General features: G+C 37.9%; 2 protein-coding genes across 12 annotated transcripts; one reads left to right on the top strand and one right to left on the bottom strand.

Moving 5' to 3' along the window:
• Nucleotides 1–500: 500 nt before the first annotated feature.
• Nucleotides 501–10431, bottom strand: dx (deltex E3 ubiquitin ligase). 2 transcript variants are annotated; one of them, XM_076121776.1, is made up of 11 exons: nt 10167–10431; nt 9328–9543; nt 8826–8968; nt 8494–8710; nt 7819–8037; nt 7179–7342; nt 6666–6798; nt 6076–6287; nt 5684–5850; nt 5490–5598; nt 501–5241 (listed from the first exon to the last, which is right to left on the bottom strand). In XM_076121776.1, the coding sequence occupies exons 2-11, from the start codon at nt 9524–9526 to the stop codon at nt 5038–5040; spliced, it is 1767 nt and encodes a 588-aa protein (XP_075977891.1). In that variant the 5' UTR covers nt 9527–9543; nt 10167–10431; the 3' UTR covers nt 501–5037. The 2 variants fall into 2 exon arrangements, with proteins under 2 accessions (XP_075977891.1, XP_075977892.1); XM_076121777.1 differs by lacking the exon at nt 10167–10431 and adding an exon at nt 9626–9728.
• An 821-nt stretch (nt 10432–11252) lies between these two features.
• On the top strand, nt 11253–19653 carry DIP1 (DISCO Interacting Protein 1). Of its 10 annotated transcripts, none has more exons than XM_076122180.1 (12): nt 11253–11456; nt 12460–12547; nt 13051–13109; nt 14332–14415; nt 14995–15087; nt 15491–15638; nt 15903–16024; nt 16285–16396; nt 16733–16825; nt 16984–17123; nt 17440–17740; nt 17980–19653. In XM_076122180.1, exons 2-12 carry the CDS (start codon nt 12460–12462, stop codon nt 18189–18191), a joined length of 1452 nt encoding a protein of 483 aa, XP_075978295.1. In that variant the 5' UTR covers nt 11253–11456; the 3' UTR covers nt 18192–19653. The 10 variants fall into 10 exon arrangements, with proteins under 10 accessions (XP_075978295.1, XP_075978294.1, XP_075978296.1 ...); XM_076122179.1 differs by having other exon boundaries at nt 14983–15087; XM_076122181.1 differs by lacking the exon at nt 12460–12547 and having other exon boundaries at nt 11254–11456; nt 14983–15087.
• Nucleotides 19654–19755: the final 102 nt, after the last annotated feature.

The raw sequence follows: 19755 nt of genomic DNA, 5'->3' as shown, positions 1-19755 counted from the left end.
TTTACATAAAAATATATTTACTTTGAAATGTTAAGTTTTTTACTTAAATTGTAGTGTTAAAAAATGTACTTGAACATTTTAGTAATAATCATATCGTGGGAATCTATTCTTTCTTATTTGCTATATAGAACTGCTAAATAAACTGTAGCATAATTTTCAGTAGAACTCATGCGTTTTGAGATTCATCTCGATGAGTAAGATTTTAGTAGATTGCCCTTTGAAACAATTTTTCCCTTTATTTGTCAGGCAGTGCATTTCATCCATCATTCATCCCTCAGCACATAAACCAATGAATGAAATGTTGTAAAATTTCTTATTGTTCAGGTTATTGTTCAGGACCCATTTAACAAATTAGTATCAGGTTTCTGTACAAGCAGTAGTTTAAAAACTAACTACTAATTGTATGAAAGAAATCTTATTCTTATACACGTAAAAGTTTCATATAAAATGATTAGCCGCTGAAGATGATGATTTATGTTAAAGGCAATAAAAATCAACGGTAGTTCATAAATAACGTATATTTATTAAACAATAAAATATTTGTGGAGCTGAGCTGCTATAAATAAACCAAAGTGCGCTAACAACGTTTACTTTGGCAACTGAATCTACAATATGGCAACATTTGGCTACATTGCGGCAATCGACACAATATCAAGGGAATCAATCATACAAACATTTAAATAATTTAATTAGCTTTTCACGGGGTAAAAATAATCCTATATGTGAATCCAGTTTTAAACTATCTATGTATTAAATTTCAGTCAAATCCGTTCAGTAGTTTTTGAGTGAAAGAGTAACAAACATACACACACATGCACATGCATTCACACAAACTTTAGCATTTATAGTATAAGGATTTTAATTGTGTGTGTGTTCGTTTGTCCCTCTTAACGCCAAAACAGCCAATCAGATTTTTTTATTTACATTTTGTATCCCAAACAGGTCATTTTTACAAAACATAAACAAGACAAGCGATGCCGCGAGCTAAAACTAGTGTTTCATATGACTAATTCCCATGATCTTGTAGTATGTTTGTTTGCTCAACCAATTCGTAATTGGCGTAACGATTTAAATCATCAAAACAAAAACATAATTTGGACTCGTGAACTAAATTAACTACGATTACTCTAATAAACTTCAGTCACAACAAACAACAGAAAACAATTTATCATCCAGACATATTGTTTTTATAGTATCACGCGTATTAAACATCAAAGTGTAACCCAGAGATGTATCAAATACACACTTTTTTTATTTTATGACAGAACTCCCGCACTAAGAATTGTTCTTGTGTCGCAGGGACTTTTACAAACATACAAACAACGGACACAAACACAAATAATTGCTCCGTGTGGGAATCGAACCCACGAATTCCCGACACAGTGGTATCGGCGTGGCGACCAAAGCCACTGCGCAACGGAGACAGTCTAACTTGTCGGTTATATTATGGGAGCGTATAGTCACTTACTTGTTAGCCGGGCTCTTTTTCTAAGATTCTTTAACATTTTACCCGCCGCGGGAATCGAATTCTCAACCCAGTGATCAGTAGTCACAATATTTTTTTTTTGCTTAGACCAGTAGTTCCCAAGCAGTCGTCCGTGGAAGTCAAAATATGGACCGCGAATGATGATAAAATTTAAAATTATCAGTATGATTATTACACCTTATTTTTAATATACTAACATAGTGGTCCCTGCTAACAAGAATAATATAAAGTGGTCCCGGACTAAGAAAAGGTTGGGAACCCCCTGGCTTAGACCAAATGCTTTTTGCTGTCTGTCTTTCTGGCTGTCTTTTTTAAACGATTTGCTAGTAAGTAACAGGAATCAAACCCGAGACCCTGTGAACAGCAGTCATAATATCTTCTGCTTAGGCCAAAGGCAGATGTATATTTTCTTTGTATGTTTAACTTTACTGCCGGGATGTTTTGGTTGAGCAAACATCATAACTATATATCTATACAAAAAGGCACGTAATTATAAATTGTCGAAATAAATGCTTGTCTTATGTACTATATAAAGTAAACTATATATAATATAAATAATATAGTAAAGCTTAATGGAAGAGCGTCGGAAGACGGTGGCTAATTAATTATTAACTAAATATAATTATATTACACAAGATATTGCGTAGGGCTGGAAATAAGATCAATAAGACAGCTAAAAGTATAATCTGTGTAAAAGCTAAACAAAGTTTTCTTGGTTGATATTTTAGCTTAAGCCCGATTAGACGCTGGGTCAACAATCTTTTTTTTTAAAGATAACTCCCGCACTAAGAATTCCTCTTGTGTCGCAGGGACTTTTACAAACATGCAAGCATCGGACACAAAGTACAACCAGACCCGAAACAATGATTTGAGGATCGCACAAATAATTGTCTCGTGTGGGAATCAAGCCCACGACCTCCCGACGCAATGGTAGCGGCGTGGCGACCACTGCGCCACAGGGGCAGTCAATCTCTAAAAAAATAATGTAACTGAATTTTCAATTGATCTTATTTCCAAAATATAAAATCTACTAAGGCACTATACGTATTGAGCTGTGTGTAGATGGCGCTAGTTGCGATAGAGGTCATTGTTGTATTTATTTATTTTTAACCATCCATACTAATATTATAAATGCGAAAGTAACTCTGTCTGTCTGTCTGTCTGTCTGTCTGTCTGTCTGTCTGTCTGCTACTCAATCACGTCTAAACTACTGAACCAATTTGCATGATATTTGGTATGGAGATATTTTGATACCCGAGAAAGGACATAGGCTACTTTTTACCCCGGGAAAATGACGCATTTCCCGGGAAAATTCAGAAAATTCAACGAAGTCGCGAAAAATCAATATAATAATGACATTGAATTAACAAAATTCCGTTGCCATGGCAACTGTTTTAATGGCGGATATGCCTTAGCGCGACTTCGTTATACTAAGAGATATAAATAATTTTGTGAATATTTTTCGTGAAAAAAAAGCATATTTTATATCATCACGCTACGACCAATAAGAGCAGAGTAGGTAACAGTAAAAAGTGTTACAAAAACATGGAAAATTCTGACCCATTCTCTCTTATGTGACGCAAGCGAAGTTGCGCGGGTCAGCTAGTAATATAATAATCGTCAATTTTTAAGCGAACTTTATGTTTGGCATGTTAAAAATCCCGCGTAAAATTACCGCACTTTTCTGTCTTTCAGAATACCACCTTCTCTTACCACCGTATTAATAAATCACACATCGTATTAAAACTATTTCATTTTGTTCATTTTATTCGTCATTCAGGGATATTTATCTCCCGCAAAGAGTTGCGCAGGCTTTCGGTGTGTTCAGTACATCGTTTAACATAAGTGTCGATACTAGCGCCAAAACAAACACTGGTCGCAATATCAATAACTAGCTCGTACTGGCAAGATATCTATAAAGTATATACTCTAACTATTACAACTAAATACTGATCGTATATTTATATTATGTGATAAAATGATGACACCTTTTCTATGGTTACGGAGTCTTTTACAAACATACAAACAACGGACACGAAGTACAACCTCTCGAGATAAATATAAGCAAATTGAACTTTTGTTTAAGCTGGGAATCAAACCCACAATGAAGTCCCCACCGAAAAAAATTGGCCTTATTCTTCTATACTTTAAAAAAGTGTACATCATTATATCACTAACCCCCGGTTTCTGAGGTACATTTAGCGGTAGTTTATCTATTCAATAGCGTTGAAGCTCATATAAACATGACAATTTAAAAAGATAAACTACCGCTAAATGTGCCTCAGAAACCAGGCATAAAACTATACACATCCAAGGGTCTTTTAAAAGCAGTATTTATTTCTTATATAAAAACTTAGTATACAACAAACAAGTATATATAACATATTGTATATATCTCAGTCTCTTATTTATAATACAGCTACCAAATATAATATAACTATGGAAGAACATTTTTACATTGGAAGACTAATACAAGTAAAAAAACAATATATTTCGAGTTTCAGTGTCATGGAATGAAGTACATATGTAACAATACCTAGGTATTTATTATATAAAATTCTTGACCTATCAGCTGCAATGGGTATAGCTACTATAGTTTGCTTACATTAAACTATGTATTTAGAAGTATATAAGTATGTTTATCAGGTATTTGGTTACCATAGTATAAGCTCTGCTTAGTTTGGAATCAAATGACTGTGTATGAGTTGTCAAATAATATTATTTTTTATATTTATTAATTAACTATTATTTTGGATAGGTGATAGGTGATTTGAATAGCTAACTAAGATAGGCCTACCTTTTACTGACGATAAGTTATTGAATCAGTAAATCAATATTCGTACGTATACGTTTGTTGCGTAGACGTATACGCAATACTAATATTTTCAGTACTTTTGATGTTAATAACATTTTTGATTAAATGTTGTATAGTTAAATATAAATGCAGATCTAGTTTGCAGTCGTATGCAAATGCATGTAAAATACTGTTGTATTGAAATAGTAAATACGTAAAAATATTATTATAAGTGCACTTTAAAACTTGGAACATTCGTGCTAATAAATTAGAATCGTTTCGTTGTATCGTTTGTTTTACTACAATTTCGTATATTCGAGCTCATTTCGGCGTTCATAATCGTTTTATTTAAATTAATATCTGAAATAATGTGTTAAATACATTATCTTCAATTCCGTAGCTAACAGAAAAATTATTTTTTTTACTACTAAATATAGTAAGGTAAGGTTGAAAGGCACGGTACCTTATATAACGTCATTTTCTAACTTGAAACTTGTGATGTTGGATATTGCAGCATGCGTTAAGATACTCTTGACATACGTGTAGTTCAACTTTAGAGCATGCGTATTATCTCTTGCCGCATGCGGAGGGTTCAGTATTGCGGCATGCGCATCTTTTGGGGTTCCCGTATGTGCATAGTTGAGTGTTGCGGCATGTGCGTGGTATAGTATTACGGTATATGCACTGTTCAGTGCAGCCGCATGCGCATAGTTCAGTGCTGCCGCATGTGCATGGTGTGTTGCTACATGCGCAATGTTCAGTGTTGCGGCACGAGCGCGTGCAGGCGGTTGAGCGCGGCACGCAGCAGGCGCGTGGGGTCGGCGGGCGGCGCGTAGTGCTGCTGCGCGGCGGGCGGCGGCGCCACGCGCCACGCCACCACGTGCTCGCGACCTGTCGTCACTGATGCACATACTCGGAACAACAGCCCGCGCTCCCACGCCACGCGGAGGGCTGAGAGAACCTGCAGGAAAATTTAAAGATTAAAAGATAAGGTGGTGAAAGTTTTTTGATTTAACTTTACATTAGAAGTGCTTACTCGGATAGGATGCCTTAACTCGTCGATAGTCGAATAATAGGTTGACTTACGTCATCATCAGTCACCTAATTGAATATTTTTCACTGGACATTATAGTCGTTAAATCATACTCATAGTTTTCGGGCAGTACCTAAATAGACAGATGTACAACTTCTTATGTAAATATGACATACCTGTCTACCGAGCGTGGTGTCTGGTAGGAGCGTGTGTCGCGGAAACCCCACCGCATAGTACGGAGCGCCCGGCACTGGGTGCTGCGGCCCTTGACGACCCGACTGGAAACTATAAACAATACAATAATATAAATCATTTTCATATTATTATATAATCAGCCAATGAGATTTAAGTGTGGTGGTTCGGTACTTACTTGTAGGTGACGAGTATGGAGGAGGTGCAGGGCGGGTGCTGCGGCAGGGCGGCGGGCTGCAGCGCCCACGCCATGCTGCCGGCGGGCTGCTCCCCGCACGAGCCGCCCGCGCGCGGGCCCGGCCCGTACACGCGCCCGCACACCAGGCACTCGATGTACAGCGCCTCCTGCGAACAACGGTACATGATTAGAATACTATAGTCGAGTAGGCATCTCATGATTTTTTTATACTCGAAGATTTAGAATTCATAACTGAAAATAGAAAAGCGTGAAATGTATATTGATAGTCAGATCGCACGTTGTATGTCCCTATCCAGAGTTCGGAATGAAGCAAAATTGTCAAAATAAAATCGAGTAAATCCGGCAGGTTAAATCGCATACGTCATAGTTACCTGGTTAGCCCGGAGCGCCTCGAGCTGCCGGTTGAGACAGTGCAGGTGCAGCAGGTGCTGGCAGCCCACCAGCGCCACGGCGGGCTCGGGCCCCGCGGCCCGCGCGCCGGGCGCGTCGAGCGGGCGCATGCAGGCGGGGCACAGCGCGCCCCACTGCGGGCACGGCGCCGCGCGCACCCACACGCACACCTGCGACGACGCCGCGTCCACGCCTGCACCGAGGTCACAAGCGATTAGACGTCGTTCTATCGTATGTAGAACGTATGTGTGGAAATCGTGACAGCGAATGGCCCGATACATAATAGAAAAGAGAACTTTCCGGGGATTATCCATATAATATGTGTTTTAAAACTTTACGTATACGTACGTAACGACTTAAAAATGTATAAAGTAATGTAACGGCACACGGAATGTAATAAGGTAAAACGGCTTTCAATCTAATAGAGTAGTCTAATTGAAAGTTCATAACTTACAATCTTTACTCTGAACATTTTGGCACCCACGGATCATAGAAGTCCATCAAGAATTATCAAGGTCTATCAATGAAAAGTTTAAAAACATTCTCATACTAAACATTAGTAATTACTTACCAACTATACTGCCGTCCGAGGTAGGTATATCAGGGTCAGGGTCCGTGATGCTAGGTGATAGTGGTGCAGATGTGCTCTCGAACACGTCGTCACTGCCCGCGCTACAGTTTAATAGCTCGCCTACTGTCGCTTGCTAAAACAAATACAAAAATAGATAAATTAAGTTTGGTATGGTTATAATATTTTCTGAACGAGATACCAAGTCACTCCTATGAGAACTAAGCGTGATTTATGTATGTTTGTATGATTTATCAAATATTTTCTGCGCGTACATGCGTGCTACTATTGCGTATGCACTTATGTACGTGGATGAATATGCACGCAATACTTTTTGATATGAACTTTCGTCACCACGTATGCCTTTCGTATGGGAGTTTTGCCGTTAGAAGATGCATAGTTATGGTGTTAATGGAATAAAATTAGATAATTAAGAATCCTTCCACTATCGATATTTAAAATTAAAGAATGAAGGTATTACGAGGCTCTGTTTTCCAACTAAGTGTGTGTGTTTACCTGCAAGCTCTCTTTACTCTCGTGGCTGAGGTAGGTGGACACGGTGTCGACACTGTGTCGTCTGCCGGACCTCGTGCTGCTGCACTCTGTGTCCGTTCTCTGTTCCTCTTGCGGCTCCTCCTTGTGTTTCGTTTCTAACTGCACGGGCTGTTTGTTGTTGTGGCCTGTAGAAAAGGTTTGCTTATGAGAAATCTGTTTAAATGTTCCATACAGGTTGTATTGAATCAATGAATTTTTCGTAGTCCTATTTTTACCTAGCTTAAATATATTTAGATAGCGAAGACAACACTTTTCGCAGTTCAAAACTTGTTTTTTTTTTTCAGTTGGCTTAGCAGTCACAAAAACTATCGCCAGTCAAGTTATTTATTAGTAAGGTTTTACGTCTTAGCACAATAAAAAATAATCTTACTTAGCCGACCGTTAATTACTTCGCAAGGAACTCAAGCACATGACATTTAAAAAGACCAAGCCGTGAGTTTCTTGCCGTTTCTTCTCACGAGCAACAGCTTTTCCGAAACGGTGGTAGATAAAAAATACTTTGACGATTTCAAATACTTGTTAAAGTTTATGAAATAAAGAATATTTGACTTTGACTTTTAAGCATATCAATTAACAAAATGGTAAATTGTTATATACTTACTAAATATATTCAAATTATGCAATATCTGTCTGAAGCCAGGTTTGCGGTCTCTAGGCGAGGCGCTCCTAGCTCCGGCGCGTGTTTGAGTGCACGGGACTGATTGTGATGATTGCACCGATTGTACAGAGTGCATGGACTGTAGAGAGTGCATGGACTGCACTGATTGTACCGAGTGTACGCTTGAACCAGTGTGCTGTTGGGGAATGCGGGGGCGACGACCTGCAACAATGATGAGTTTGGTTAATGAATTATAGTAGAGAGTAGTGTTAAAAAAGTACCAAATTATGAAATACCGTCAAAGGTAAAGGCTAATGCAAGCCACAGAAATACACCGTACGTGCACGTGAACAGCGTGTTTAAGGCTTGATTGAGGCATGTACAAGCGAGCGGAGTAAATGGTAATACTTCTTTTTTTGTTAAAATAGCAACTCCCGCAGTAAGAATTGCTCTTATGTCGCGGGGACTTTTACAAACATACAAACATCGGACACAAAGTACAACCAGACGCGAAACGGGCACAAATAATTTTCCCGTGTGGGAATCGAATGACGCAACGGTATGGCTCTGCGCTATGAAGCCCATTTCAGCGTCTGCGCTATGAAGCAAATCAAATTTACTTTTTAGATACTCGGAACTTTTAAGTCTATCGCCTCTAGCGTCGGATGTAAGGCTGACCTTCAAGCGGTGCCCTCTCTGGCGGTGGCGGCGGGTGCTGTGAGGTTCGCGGCTCGCTCCTCGTGAGCGGGTAGGGCGGGTGCGGCGCGCGACGCAGCAGCGCCAGCGCCCCGCCCGTAGCGCTGCGGGCCGTCATGCGGCCGATGGACGCCGCCCAGCCGTCGAACGTCACCGTATCTCCACCTACCGACCATGACTCTTCTAGGAGACATTGAACCTGTCAACAAAAGTAATTAAGTAACCGACCAACCAAAATATTGGGTCTATTGAATCTAATATAAAAATTTTATGTTGTTAATTGTATTATATGTGGAGAATGACATGCTATGTACCTCCATTGGCAGTGGTTCATAATTGAGCTCTCCTCCAAGTGGTGGAGACACAAATCGAGCCCATTCCCATCTCGCGCCGCGCCCTGCTGGTGACTGCACACTGTATAGAGACCTTCGGACACCACACTCCACACTGCCGCCATCTACGACAAAAAAACTATTAGAACATTTCATATTTCCAATTTAATTTTTAATCCTATTTCGCAGTTTCACAATATACTTCCGCAGTGACAAAAATAGATTTAAATGCTCTTAAACTAAAGCTATAGAAGCTTCACTGTTGAAACTGGAAATTTAGACCCAATGCATATTGGTTAAGGCGTTATTAAGTAACTTTGTAGCATCAATGGTACTAGTTTCTTACTATGATTAAGTTCTCCATTAAGATCAAAAAAAAGGGAGTAGTGTTACCACTATTTCTAGATAATCTACCTTTCGTTTTAAAAAGACAAGTAATTTAACAATAGCATTGCACACAATAGCAAAAATAATTAATACATACCTGGTGTATCCAAACATTGTGTAAGAGTCCGCAGATTCACATAATGTCCTCTGAGTGAAGGGTCAGCATCCGCTAGCACAACTCGGGTCAGTTTCTTAGCATGAGCTCTCTCTAGTGTCCGAGTGACACCCGGTGTGTGCGGCAACCACTGCCCGTTGCACTGCCACTCCCACACCACCACACAGTGGACGGAAGACATTGTCTATAACATTTGAGCTGCAAATAAAAAAGTATATTACACACTCTGTTTATAGTAACCAGTGCCAATAACTTGTAAACTCACATATTGAATACCTACCTTATAAGAATCCTTACAGATTCAAAATATCTAATTCAGCTTCTTAACAAACCATCAGCTAAGTATACAAACTGCAGACTGTCTACTAGCACCCATATGCCGCAAAATCCAAAAACATTGCCTTGTACTAACTACTGACTGACTTTACAATGACATTAAACCACTTTTATGAATAAATTATTTAATGAATAAGGACATTTTAGTCAATAATATATCATTATTATAGTTACATTACAACTCATCTGTTCACAAGTAGCTATACAATCTGTTACATACACTAATCATTCAACACACAGACTTGTTTCAAACAACATGCACACTAAATATCAAATATCCACAATGATTGTTATTAAATCAATTTACATAACGAGGACACACAATCGCGACTGTATTACTGCCCCTTTGTGTTACCTTCTAGACGTTAATCAGATTGTTTACACATCGCAATGACCAACTAATGAGTTCAATTGGAAAATATGTACCATATAAGGCAATTGATTTATGTACACGTATAACGCATAAAACTACATGCAGCACTCACCTGCCGTGACGAATAACACAAAGTATCCACACGACGCCAACCACAGTTTGTTATTGGTATTAGATTACATTTTACATCGAGAAGAACTTTAACAACTAACTTTTGCTACTGGTCATAACACCCCCGCCATTTGTATAAACAACTTAAAAGTTGTCTAGGAGCGTCTCAATAAACACTCGTGACACTCATTACTACTTTTAATAAAGTTAGAAATAGTTTGGATTCATTAATTTCAATAATTGTTTGCGAAACAAGTTAGCTGCTGGTCAATGAAATTTAATGAATGACAGATAAAACTAACAGCTAGGTTCCATTCGGAAATTGTATTGAGGAATTTAGCTGTGAAAAAACCTATTAATGTGTACTTTGATATAAACCAAAATCAATATTACAAAAACTGCATTAATTTCAAAGAAATTAGAACTTTGGTCGTTTCTTATTTATTTATCATCCTTTTCAGAATACATTTCGATTATAAAAATAACTATTGGTATTATGGTATTCTGAACGCACAAAAAAAATTGCCACTATACAAATACCAAAATATAAAACGAAAACATCCACAATGAAATACAAGTGGTGGGTAAACTATATAGGTACTGTTTTCAACCAAATCGCTAGTTTTGCCCCTACGTGGCCTACGTGCAACAACCAAAATAAATAAATAGGTACCTTTGATAAATGTTCAAAAACTTCACATCATATTAGATAGAAACATGGAAGTACATTACGAAATGTTACACTATTCAGTTGAGTACTTGTACAGTACGTGGTGTTAACATTAATTTATTATGAATCATGATTATTCTGCTTATACATTATTATACACATACATAGAATCACGCCCTTATCCCATAAGGATAGGCAGAACACAAAAAAATTCACTTTGTTTCATTCGCATCCATACATCTCATACAGATTCGCCGGTAACGAGAAATACGCACCTATTATTATATTATTCTGGTTATCGTTTTTAAATCTATATATGCCAATATACTCCTTTATTCTACAATTTGCTTTCATGTAAGAACCTATTATTTTTCGACGAAATTGCACGCCGCAATAATCATGTCTGTCATGAATGTCAAGTATGTCACGCTCACGACCGACGCCATTTTTATTATTATCCAAAAATCCGTCGGCGCGTGCAGTATTCTATTGAATTGACGATCTAACATAGTATTTTATGTTTGTGATTTTATCAATAAACTCTAAAGATTATAAAAATAAGTGCTTATAAGTTCTTCAAGTTGTTTCATCAAGCCGCAAGAATGTCATACAATAAACAGTGTAAGTCATCTCATTTATATTTTTTCTATAATTTCCACCGTTCATTGTCTTTTTCTCGTCTTGTAAGTAATTTGAGATAGGTTTAATTAGTGTTACGTTTAGGTACTATATTGTGGATCTATCTAACTCACACCTGAAAAGGGCGATGGCTAACTGAAAAGTCATGATTGAATAATAAACTTATTGATTTACTGTCGACCCCAATACGCAGAAGCAAAGCGATGCACTACTTGCACTTGCATGATGCTGCAACTACGCCCTACGCACTCGTTTTATCTTTCCGCCAATTAATGTAAAGGAAATCATTAGTTTTTCACGATAATTTTTGCGTACTATAATATTAAATATTCTAAAGTAGTATTTTAATCATTTTTCACTTTTTTATATGTATTTTGTGATATTAAATTGGTTTTAAGTGATATGAAAAAATTCATGGTTACAAAGGTATTGTAAAATTCATTTATGGGCGAAATTTTAGTGAAAACAAAATAGCTGCCTGCACTTTCAATTGTGTAAAATTCATATAATATCATGCTTATCAGTTCTGTTGGTTGCAATGTCTAAATTATTTCATATTTTCAAGACAAAGATACAGAAACTTATTTGAAATTCAATAAATAAACTGTTATTGTAGTGGTTATCATTTGACATATTTTGATTATTATCAGTCTGTGGTTTTATCCAACCACAAACAATTGCTTTGAGGTCATTGCCTGATAACATTATTGATTCATGCACTCACAAACCACTAACATTTCAAAAACCACTCTATTTTTGTTTCATTGTTTGTTTATCATGAACATAACATTACTTATTTTGGTTTTAAATGTATATAATACCTACTTATATGCTCTGCGAGTTTCATCTCAAAAGCTTCAGTGGTATTTGTAATATAGTTAACACATTAGGCTCCGATGCCTGAGTTATACTTCATAGCTTCTGCTAACAAAATTTTCATTGCTTGTGGTGGCGTTGTATCCTGGCTCACATCCTTAACTCTAAGATGAGTGAAAGGGGTGACGACTGGACTATGAGATATCCACGTGGGCGGGTCTACTTTCCGCAACCCAGTCGGCACTTCGATGAGATTGGTAAAATTTGACATACTAACATGTTATAAGTAACAATAAATTTGTACCACAGTATGCTCTTGAGATGCTTTTATTGTTTTTCAAACTATTTGTAAGTAGATGCTGCCAATATACTATCTTACCGAACATTTTATTATAACATTGTTATATATACTATGACTTGACATATAGTGTGTTTGGTCGTATTCTTATTGGCAGCAGCTACTTACATCACCTATGTACTTATCATGCCTGTGCAATAGTTATAAAAAAGAACTACTGAATGAATAAAAGAATATCCAAAAATTTCTTGCAGCCTCTATTTCACTAACCATAACTTTCAAATCACTCATTCTCATTTAGACATTGTTCATGTATTAGATCTGGGTGGAATTTGAATTCTATAAAATGCAGCTCAGAGGCAATACTGTGATCACACTCATTAACCATTTCATCAAACATACAATTACTAGCATGTATTTATAATACACGTCATTATAATTACGATATGTTTTTGTTGACAGATAACACAAGATTCTCAGGCCGCTACAACACACCAGGTCAATTTGTATCAGCAGGAGAGGTAACTTATTCATTTCTTTATTAATTTCCTTCTCATAATAACATAGTATTTATAATTAACAGTTAATATGTGACTTACTAACATTTATAAACAAAGCTACTAGTCATATTGCTATGATTAAACTGAGATTTAAAACTGTACATAACAAAGCAGTTAAGCAGCTATTTTATAACCATTATGATTATGTCTGCCCAGACAGGTGGTTCATTTAGCGTTTAGTCAGCTTAGCAAATATTTAAAAAAATAACTCTGCTCTCAAAACCATATTTTTTTCATGAATCATATTTCAAGGCTAGGTGCTAAGCAAGCCACCTTTCTATGTAGATATACTTATAGTGGCAAAGCTAATGGAAAACGAATTGGTCAATTACTGTAAATTTTTTGCTGTGTTTTATTGGCAGGATATATCAATCAATTTCCAAATTTCACCAACTTATTAAATAAACCAACCAGATAACGAAATAAATGTCATATATCTGTTACACAGCAAAGCGCAGAACTCCAGCCCGAGTATTGGCATGCTATAGTCAACGGCTCCCCTCTGACTGTTCATGGGCCCACACGTCTCTACCAAATATCCTACGAGACATACGCAACGAACAAGCTTGCGAAAATCTCTTAGTATGTTCGGTGACCATCATGGGTTGTGTACCTTTTATTGTAATATTGTGCCTGTGGTGGGACCTAGATGATGTAGGTCCAAGACTCTCAGAGGCTAGCCCAGTGGGTTGAGAACGATGTATGGTCACGAAGGACCTAATTCGTACACATACAGCTTTCTCTAGACTTAAGTAGAAGTAAGCTGCTCCAGATTTCTAACATGTGACGACCTTGGCAAATTGCAACTGTGAAGGTTAACACCATTTTTCATGAGGTTTTTTACTGGTGTATAAGGTTGCAATTTAACTTGGAGACAGACATGATAGGAATATGGATTTGATGAGTGATGTGTGCCACCGACACTGAGTGAATGACGAAAGGGATGAATGACTGAACATCAAAATAATATTTTCATTTGCACTTGCTGTGTTCTTTCTGACCATTAAAAAGTAATACGTCTGCGTTTGAAAACGTTGCCTATATCTTCACATTTTAATTAATCTTCACTGAATGGTCTATTTCACAATTCAATTGTGTACTAAAGCGAGAGTTAGCTATGAGTGTGTGTATGTGAGTGTCGTGTTCGGTGGAGCGCATCGCCCACACGGCTGAATGACGCCAGCTGTCGGGTCCGCCGGCGCCGGGCGGGGGCTACTCGCCGCGCCACGTGCCACCCTTCGCTAGGCACAACTCACACAACCCGCCCGTGAGTACGCCACACGTACTATTAACAACTCGGCGACATACAAACAACTGATGAACATTTTTATAAGCCCAAATCAGGCTGTCAGCGCAGAAGAAAAATTCGTTTTGCTTCAGATAGAAATGTCTTCTATGGATCATTTGTAGATAATGATTCAACTTATGAAAGATTGAGGGTGAAGCCGCTTTTGCGCTGACAGCCTCGAATATAAATTGTAGCAGAGCCAGGAGTTGCCGGGAGGGAACTTCAAACTGTTTAATGAGCTTCACTCACTTCGAATGAGTATGAATGTTGAAGCTCCCAGGATAACACGTTTAAACCATTGCTATTGGTAGAAATAAAATTACTGACTTCTTTGCATAGTCGATCTATTAGATTCTCTTTCTCTTTTTACAAATCAAAGTTTTTAAATAGGTATATACCTGAATTAAACATCCACATTTGCAGGTGTAAAAAGAGTATAAGACGTTGCTGTATTTAGATCACAAAGTAATTAATATAATGTAGAGTAGTAACCTGTATATTGAGTGTAGATATAAGTTGTTATGTAGTATGTAATATGTATGGCAGCCTTTCGTGCAGCACCAGCAGCAGACGCCGCCTCCTCGCAAACAGATGCAGGCACAGAATCTACAACCCATTCAACCAGCTCCACCAGCTCAGCCAGTTATCAAGGTAACCTTTTTTGTCATTAATTAAAGCTTGTCACATATATTTTTTTAAAAGCAACTCGCGTAATAACAATTGCTCTTGTGTCGCGGGGACTTTTACGGGGACAAAAAGTACAACCAAACCCTAAACAATGATTTGTGGATCGCACAAATAATTTTTCCGTGTGGAAATCGAACCCACGATCTTCCAACCCAATGGTAGCGGCGTGGCGACAATTAAGTATTGGGCTAAAATTTTCTCGAGCATTCATCTAAATATATTAGATTTTAGCATGCTGGGCCGATTTAGCCGTTAGTCTAAAAAACATACAAAAACTCGGAAACTGTTTCTGAGCTCTACGCAATAACTAAACTTACTATTGTAATATTTATTTGTGTGTATGTCTAACAGTCTGTTTGTACTGTAGCCCAAAGATGAGGAGACTCCAATGGAGACAGAACCCTCGAAGCCGCAAGTATCACCACAGGCGCAGCCGCAGTCTCCTTCCCAGACGACCGTGAAGAATGAGGAACCGACCCCACGTCCACACTGGATGAAGACCAAACTACCTGGAGGTACAGTGACTAGTACTAACATTTCACATTCACGCAATTAATTTATTTATATCATCTTACTAAGCTTACCATATCTCGATGGAGAATTCGCAGTAATTGATTTAATCCCAACCCACAATAAATGCTAAAGTCTGCTGTCCGTCTGTTATGCTTCATGAAACTACTATTTCATAATTCTCATGAAATACTACAGAGATTAAATAGTAAGATCTGGGATAAACAAAGGTTCACTCTTATTTACTATGTGATAATTTTTTATTACAGTGAAGAAAGTATCGAACAAGGAGCGTCGCCGGCGACAGAACGAGAATCTGCGTCGTCTGCTCACTCCCAAGAACGCTCTCATGGTCCTCAACGAGATGATGCCTAATGAACAAGTCGCTAACGTGAGTATCAAATAATTGGTTCATGTCATATGCAATGATTTTCATTTTACTTGTCTGTTAAAAATATTTTTGTTATTCCTTTGTGGGTTTGTAGAGAATTATCTCAATAACAACAAAATGAAATGATTGTCAATAATAATACCTGTATATCTCGGAAGTTCCCTATAATAATTTCATTGGTACGAAAGTTAAAACTTCCAAACTACTAAACTACTGTTGTAACTTGTAGTTGTAGCTAACATCTGTAATGTTGTGTTCAGCAATTCAAGGTGGAGCCGGCCGCCAACTCTCAGTACACCGCCTACAAGACTATGAACACACACAACTTCTGTGCAGACCTCACCATTGAAGGAAACAGCTATAAGGGATATGGTCAGTATAACGCTAGATAATATCCTTCCTGTCGATAATCTAAGCTTTAAAAGTCCGATGGCATGGTTACTGACAAGACCGTTGAGAGGTCAGACGCAAGATGGGTTTGTTGGCCATACCATGGAATAAAATTCAAACATCTGCGCGGCAATAGAACTCCCTACCGATCTGTATCCGACTCTCTCTGATGCCACAGAGGCAGTTACAACAATATTATCCCGTCAGCTTTAAAAAATAATATTTTATCGTAGATGTCTAAATGAAAGTGTGTCACTACATTAAAAAGTAATGGCCACAGTTAAGAAATTTTATAATAATAATTTATGTTTGCTACAGGTGACAACAAGCTAATGGCTCGTAACGCGGCGGCCGAGCAGGCGATACGAGATCTCATCATCAAGAAAATGAACAAAGCCGTCAGTGATACAGGTACATTTTTATTCCCTAATATATTTCAACTAATTAAATACTATTTATTTAGTAACTATATGGTAAGTAAATAACTTTATGAATCTCTTTTCATGTATTAAGAAAAGAAAAAAGAGAAACACACAGATATTATATATAGTAAAATATGTGTGTCGCAGGCTCAACGAACGGCGGCGCGGAGAGCCCGGAGGAGGACGCGCTGCCCATGATCCAGCTGGCGTCGTTCGCGCTGCACAAGCTGTTCGCCGAGTGGGAGTACGACGGACACAAGGTGCCGCAGCTCAAGCCCACGCTCGCCGTCAGTATACACACTGTATTGTTACATATAATACATTATAAAATATTGCAACTAAACATTTTAAACATTGATGGTTCGGTTTTATAAGGTATAAACTTGGCCAGCAAAGAAAATTGTTAAACTAAATAAAATCTCTTTTTGCGTACGTAAATATTGAAGTCCGTAACGTGCACACGCTATTTAACGTATACGTACACTCATGTTTTACTGTATAAATTCTAACTTTTGCTAGAAGTATCTCAAGGTTTCTTTTTATTATTACAAGTTACAAAAATGAAACAGTTCAAACAACTCATCGAACTAATTCTCGCCACAGTCAGTGCTGCAAGCATCAGACACGGCATCAGACTCGACGTCGGTGGCGGGCACGCCGACCCGCCCGGCCCCGCCCGCGCAGCTGGCGCGCCCCCCCTCCCCGCCCGGCTGCCGCGAGGCGGCGCCCAAGAGCAAGCTGAAGGAGCTGCCGCTGAACGCGGGCGCAATGCACCCCGCCATGCTGCTCACGTACATGCGCCCGCACCTGGAGTACCGCGAGGTGGCCGTGGAGGGCGACCGCCCGCAGAACATGACCTTCACCATGGCCGTCGACGTGGACGGACACACCTTTGTTGGGAAAGGTGACTATGTTCTTATAACAAAATATTTTTCTTTGGTTTTTGGCGAAATAATTCGTGATAAAATCCTTCAAATATTCGTTGCTTCAACGAATAGGCTTACATCAACGATGATCTCTCTTTACAGTTACACATTGAAAAAAGTATGGAGTAATAATTTCAGGCGTAAACCTAAAATACTATTAAAACTTCCCGTTAGCATTATAATTCGTAATTAACGCACTTATTTCTAATAATTCCAGCATCAAACAAGAAGGAAGCTCGCAAAGCGGCGGCGCGCTCCGCGTGCATATCTCTATTCAAGGTGCAGTTCGACCCCACGCCGTCGGCCGCCACGCCCATCACGCCGAGCACGCCCAGCAAGCAGTCGCCCACGGCCACGCCGTCCAAGCCGGCCCCCGCGGCCAAGCCCGCCGCCGCCAAGCCCGCGCAGGCCAAGCCGGGGAACAAGTAGCACGTGCCCGTCGACACCTGGCAATGGTACTGGTCACACGATGTAACTGAACAGACTGTTTATAACAATCCATATTTTGATCCAACGTTCCAATATTATAACATGTTTTAATAGAATAAGGCCCAGTTTGACTCCTTTCAGATAAGTGTGGGATAAGCTATTCGAGAAAAAGTGACCACGACCGGTGTAACTCGGTCGAAACGTCGAGTAACATAATATAAGGTACTAGACACCTTATTGTATTGATAGCGTTCAAAACAGTATTGCCATAGCAAAATATTTAAAGAACGTGTGAAATTTTCTCGTGTTAAGCTATCCAGTACTTATTCGGAAGTTGTGAAACTGACCAATAAATAGCAATTCAATGTATTAGATAAATGTCCCAATTTTCAATCTAAATACTGAATAACATTTTTCAAATGTAATGATTATACAGTCATTTTAAACAGTAGGTTATATACAGCAGTTATCTTGATGTTTCCGATACAGTACGTGTATACATGTGTTATATTACCAACTAGAAAATATTAGCGGTAGTGAGGTCTATGACTATAACAATAATTAAATGATATCAAATAATTGACATTATATTCTATCACATAAGAACATTTATACAATGTTAGTATTTTTATTTTATTTCAATTGACTGCCGAAAGAATATTATCGATTAATTAATTTGTAATTTGACTAAGGTCAAATGGGGTCACTTTAAAAAGCAAAAGTAAAAATATGTTATATTTTTTTCTGAAATCTAAGTTACTCCATTTGACTGTACATGATTTTATTATAATTTAAAGTTATGTTCTGTAAAATGTGAATATGATTGAATGATTAATTGTTTTGTATATTTATTTACTTTCTTTCAATGTAACATTTATGTAATACATAGAGATTTTAAACCAAATTGATGTGTGTTGCCCTAACAATAAATAACACTATTTTGGTGGAAATTACCATATTTATGACGAATTATGTATCTACATGATTAATGTAATTAACTAATCTTCTGAAGAGGCTACACGACGGAGAGAAATAATTGTGATGAATTTTTTTGATGCTAATTTTCGACCGCGGCTGTTGCAATCTGTGCCGAAACGTCAAGAAAATAGCCAAGACAAATACTTGATCACGTAAATCCTGGTGTAAAATAAAAATTAGGATCATACATAAATAATAATTTTAAAGCCAAAAACTTTTTATGAAATTGCAGTTTTTTGCATTAGTGCAATAAAGATACGGTGTTCTCTTTCCAGTGTAAGTCAATAGTGCTATGAGAGAAAGAGATGAATATATACTATGAATCTGTAATGAATGTTTGTTCATAACTGTCTCGATGTTAGTTGTAAGTGAAGAATGGTGAGAAACCCCGTAGTATTGTGGGTTTGTAATGTGGAAGAAAATGAAATTATTTGTTTATTTAATTGATGTGTAGCCATGTGCTAAATACACTTATACATTATAACTGCTGTTTTCTTTAGAATAACCATTGTTTATAAGGAATTATATCACATATTTTGTTTGGTTTATATTATAAATGAATGATAATCGTTTGTAAATATGACCT

This window comes from Anticarsia gemmatalis, chromosome 13 (assembly GCF_050436995.1).
Source record: "Anticarsia gemmatalis isolate Benzon Research Colony breed Stoneville strain chromosome 13, ilAntGemm2 primary, whole genome shotgun sequence".
In the NCBI taxonomy this organism is placed as follows: domain Eukaryota; kingdom Metazoa; phylum Arthropoda; class Insecta; order Lepidoptera; family Erebidae; genus Anticarsia; species Anticarsia gemmatalis.
Note: the sequence above shows the minus strand (reverse complement) of the source record. Positions and strands in the feature narration are given on the sequence as shown.

What these genes read in the sequence shown, in the direction of transcription:
- dx (XM_076121776.1), bottom strand. Translation starts at nt 9,526, where the DNA reads ATGTCTTCCGTCCACTGTGTGGTGGTGTGGGAGTGGCAGTGCAACGGG. An exon ending in ACAATGTTTGGATACACCAG is followed by an intron (nt 8,969 to 9,327) that starts GTATGTATTAAT and finishes TTTTTGTCGTAG; the next exon opens with ATGGCGGCAGTGTGGAGTGT. An exon ending in CTCGGACGGCAGTATAGTTG is followed by an intron (nt 6,288 to 6,665) that starts GTAAGTAATTAC and finishes ACCTCGGTGCAG; the next exon opens with GCGTGGACGCGGCGTCGTCG.
- DIP1 (XM_076122179.1), top strand. Translation starts at nt 12,460, where the DNA reads ATGAGTGAAAGGGGTGACGACTGGACTATGAGATATCCACGTGGGCGG. An exon ending in AGCTCAAGCCCACGCTCGCC is followed by an intron (nt 17,124 to 17,439) that starts GTCAGTATACAC and finishes TTCTCGCCACAG; the next exon opens with TCAGTGCTGCAAGCATCAGA. An exon ending in ACACACCTTTGTTGGGAAAG is followed by an intron (nt 17,741 to 17,979) that starts GTGACTATGTTC and finishes TAATAATTCCAG; the next exon opens with CATCAAACAAGAAGGAAGCT.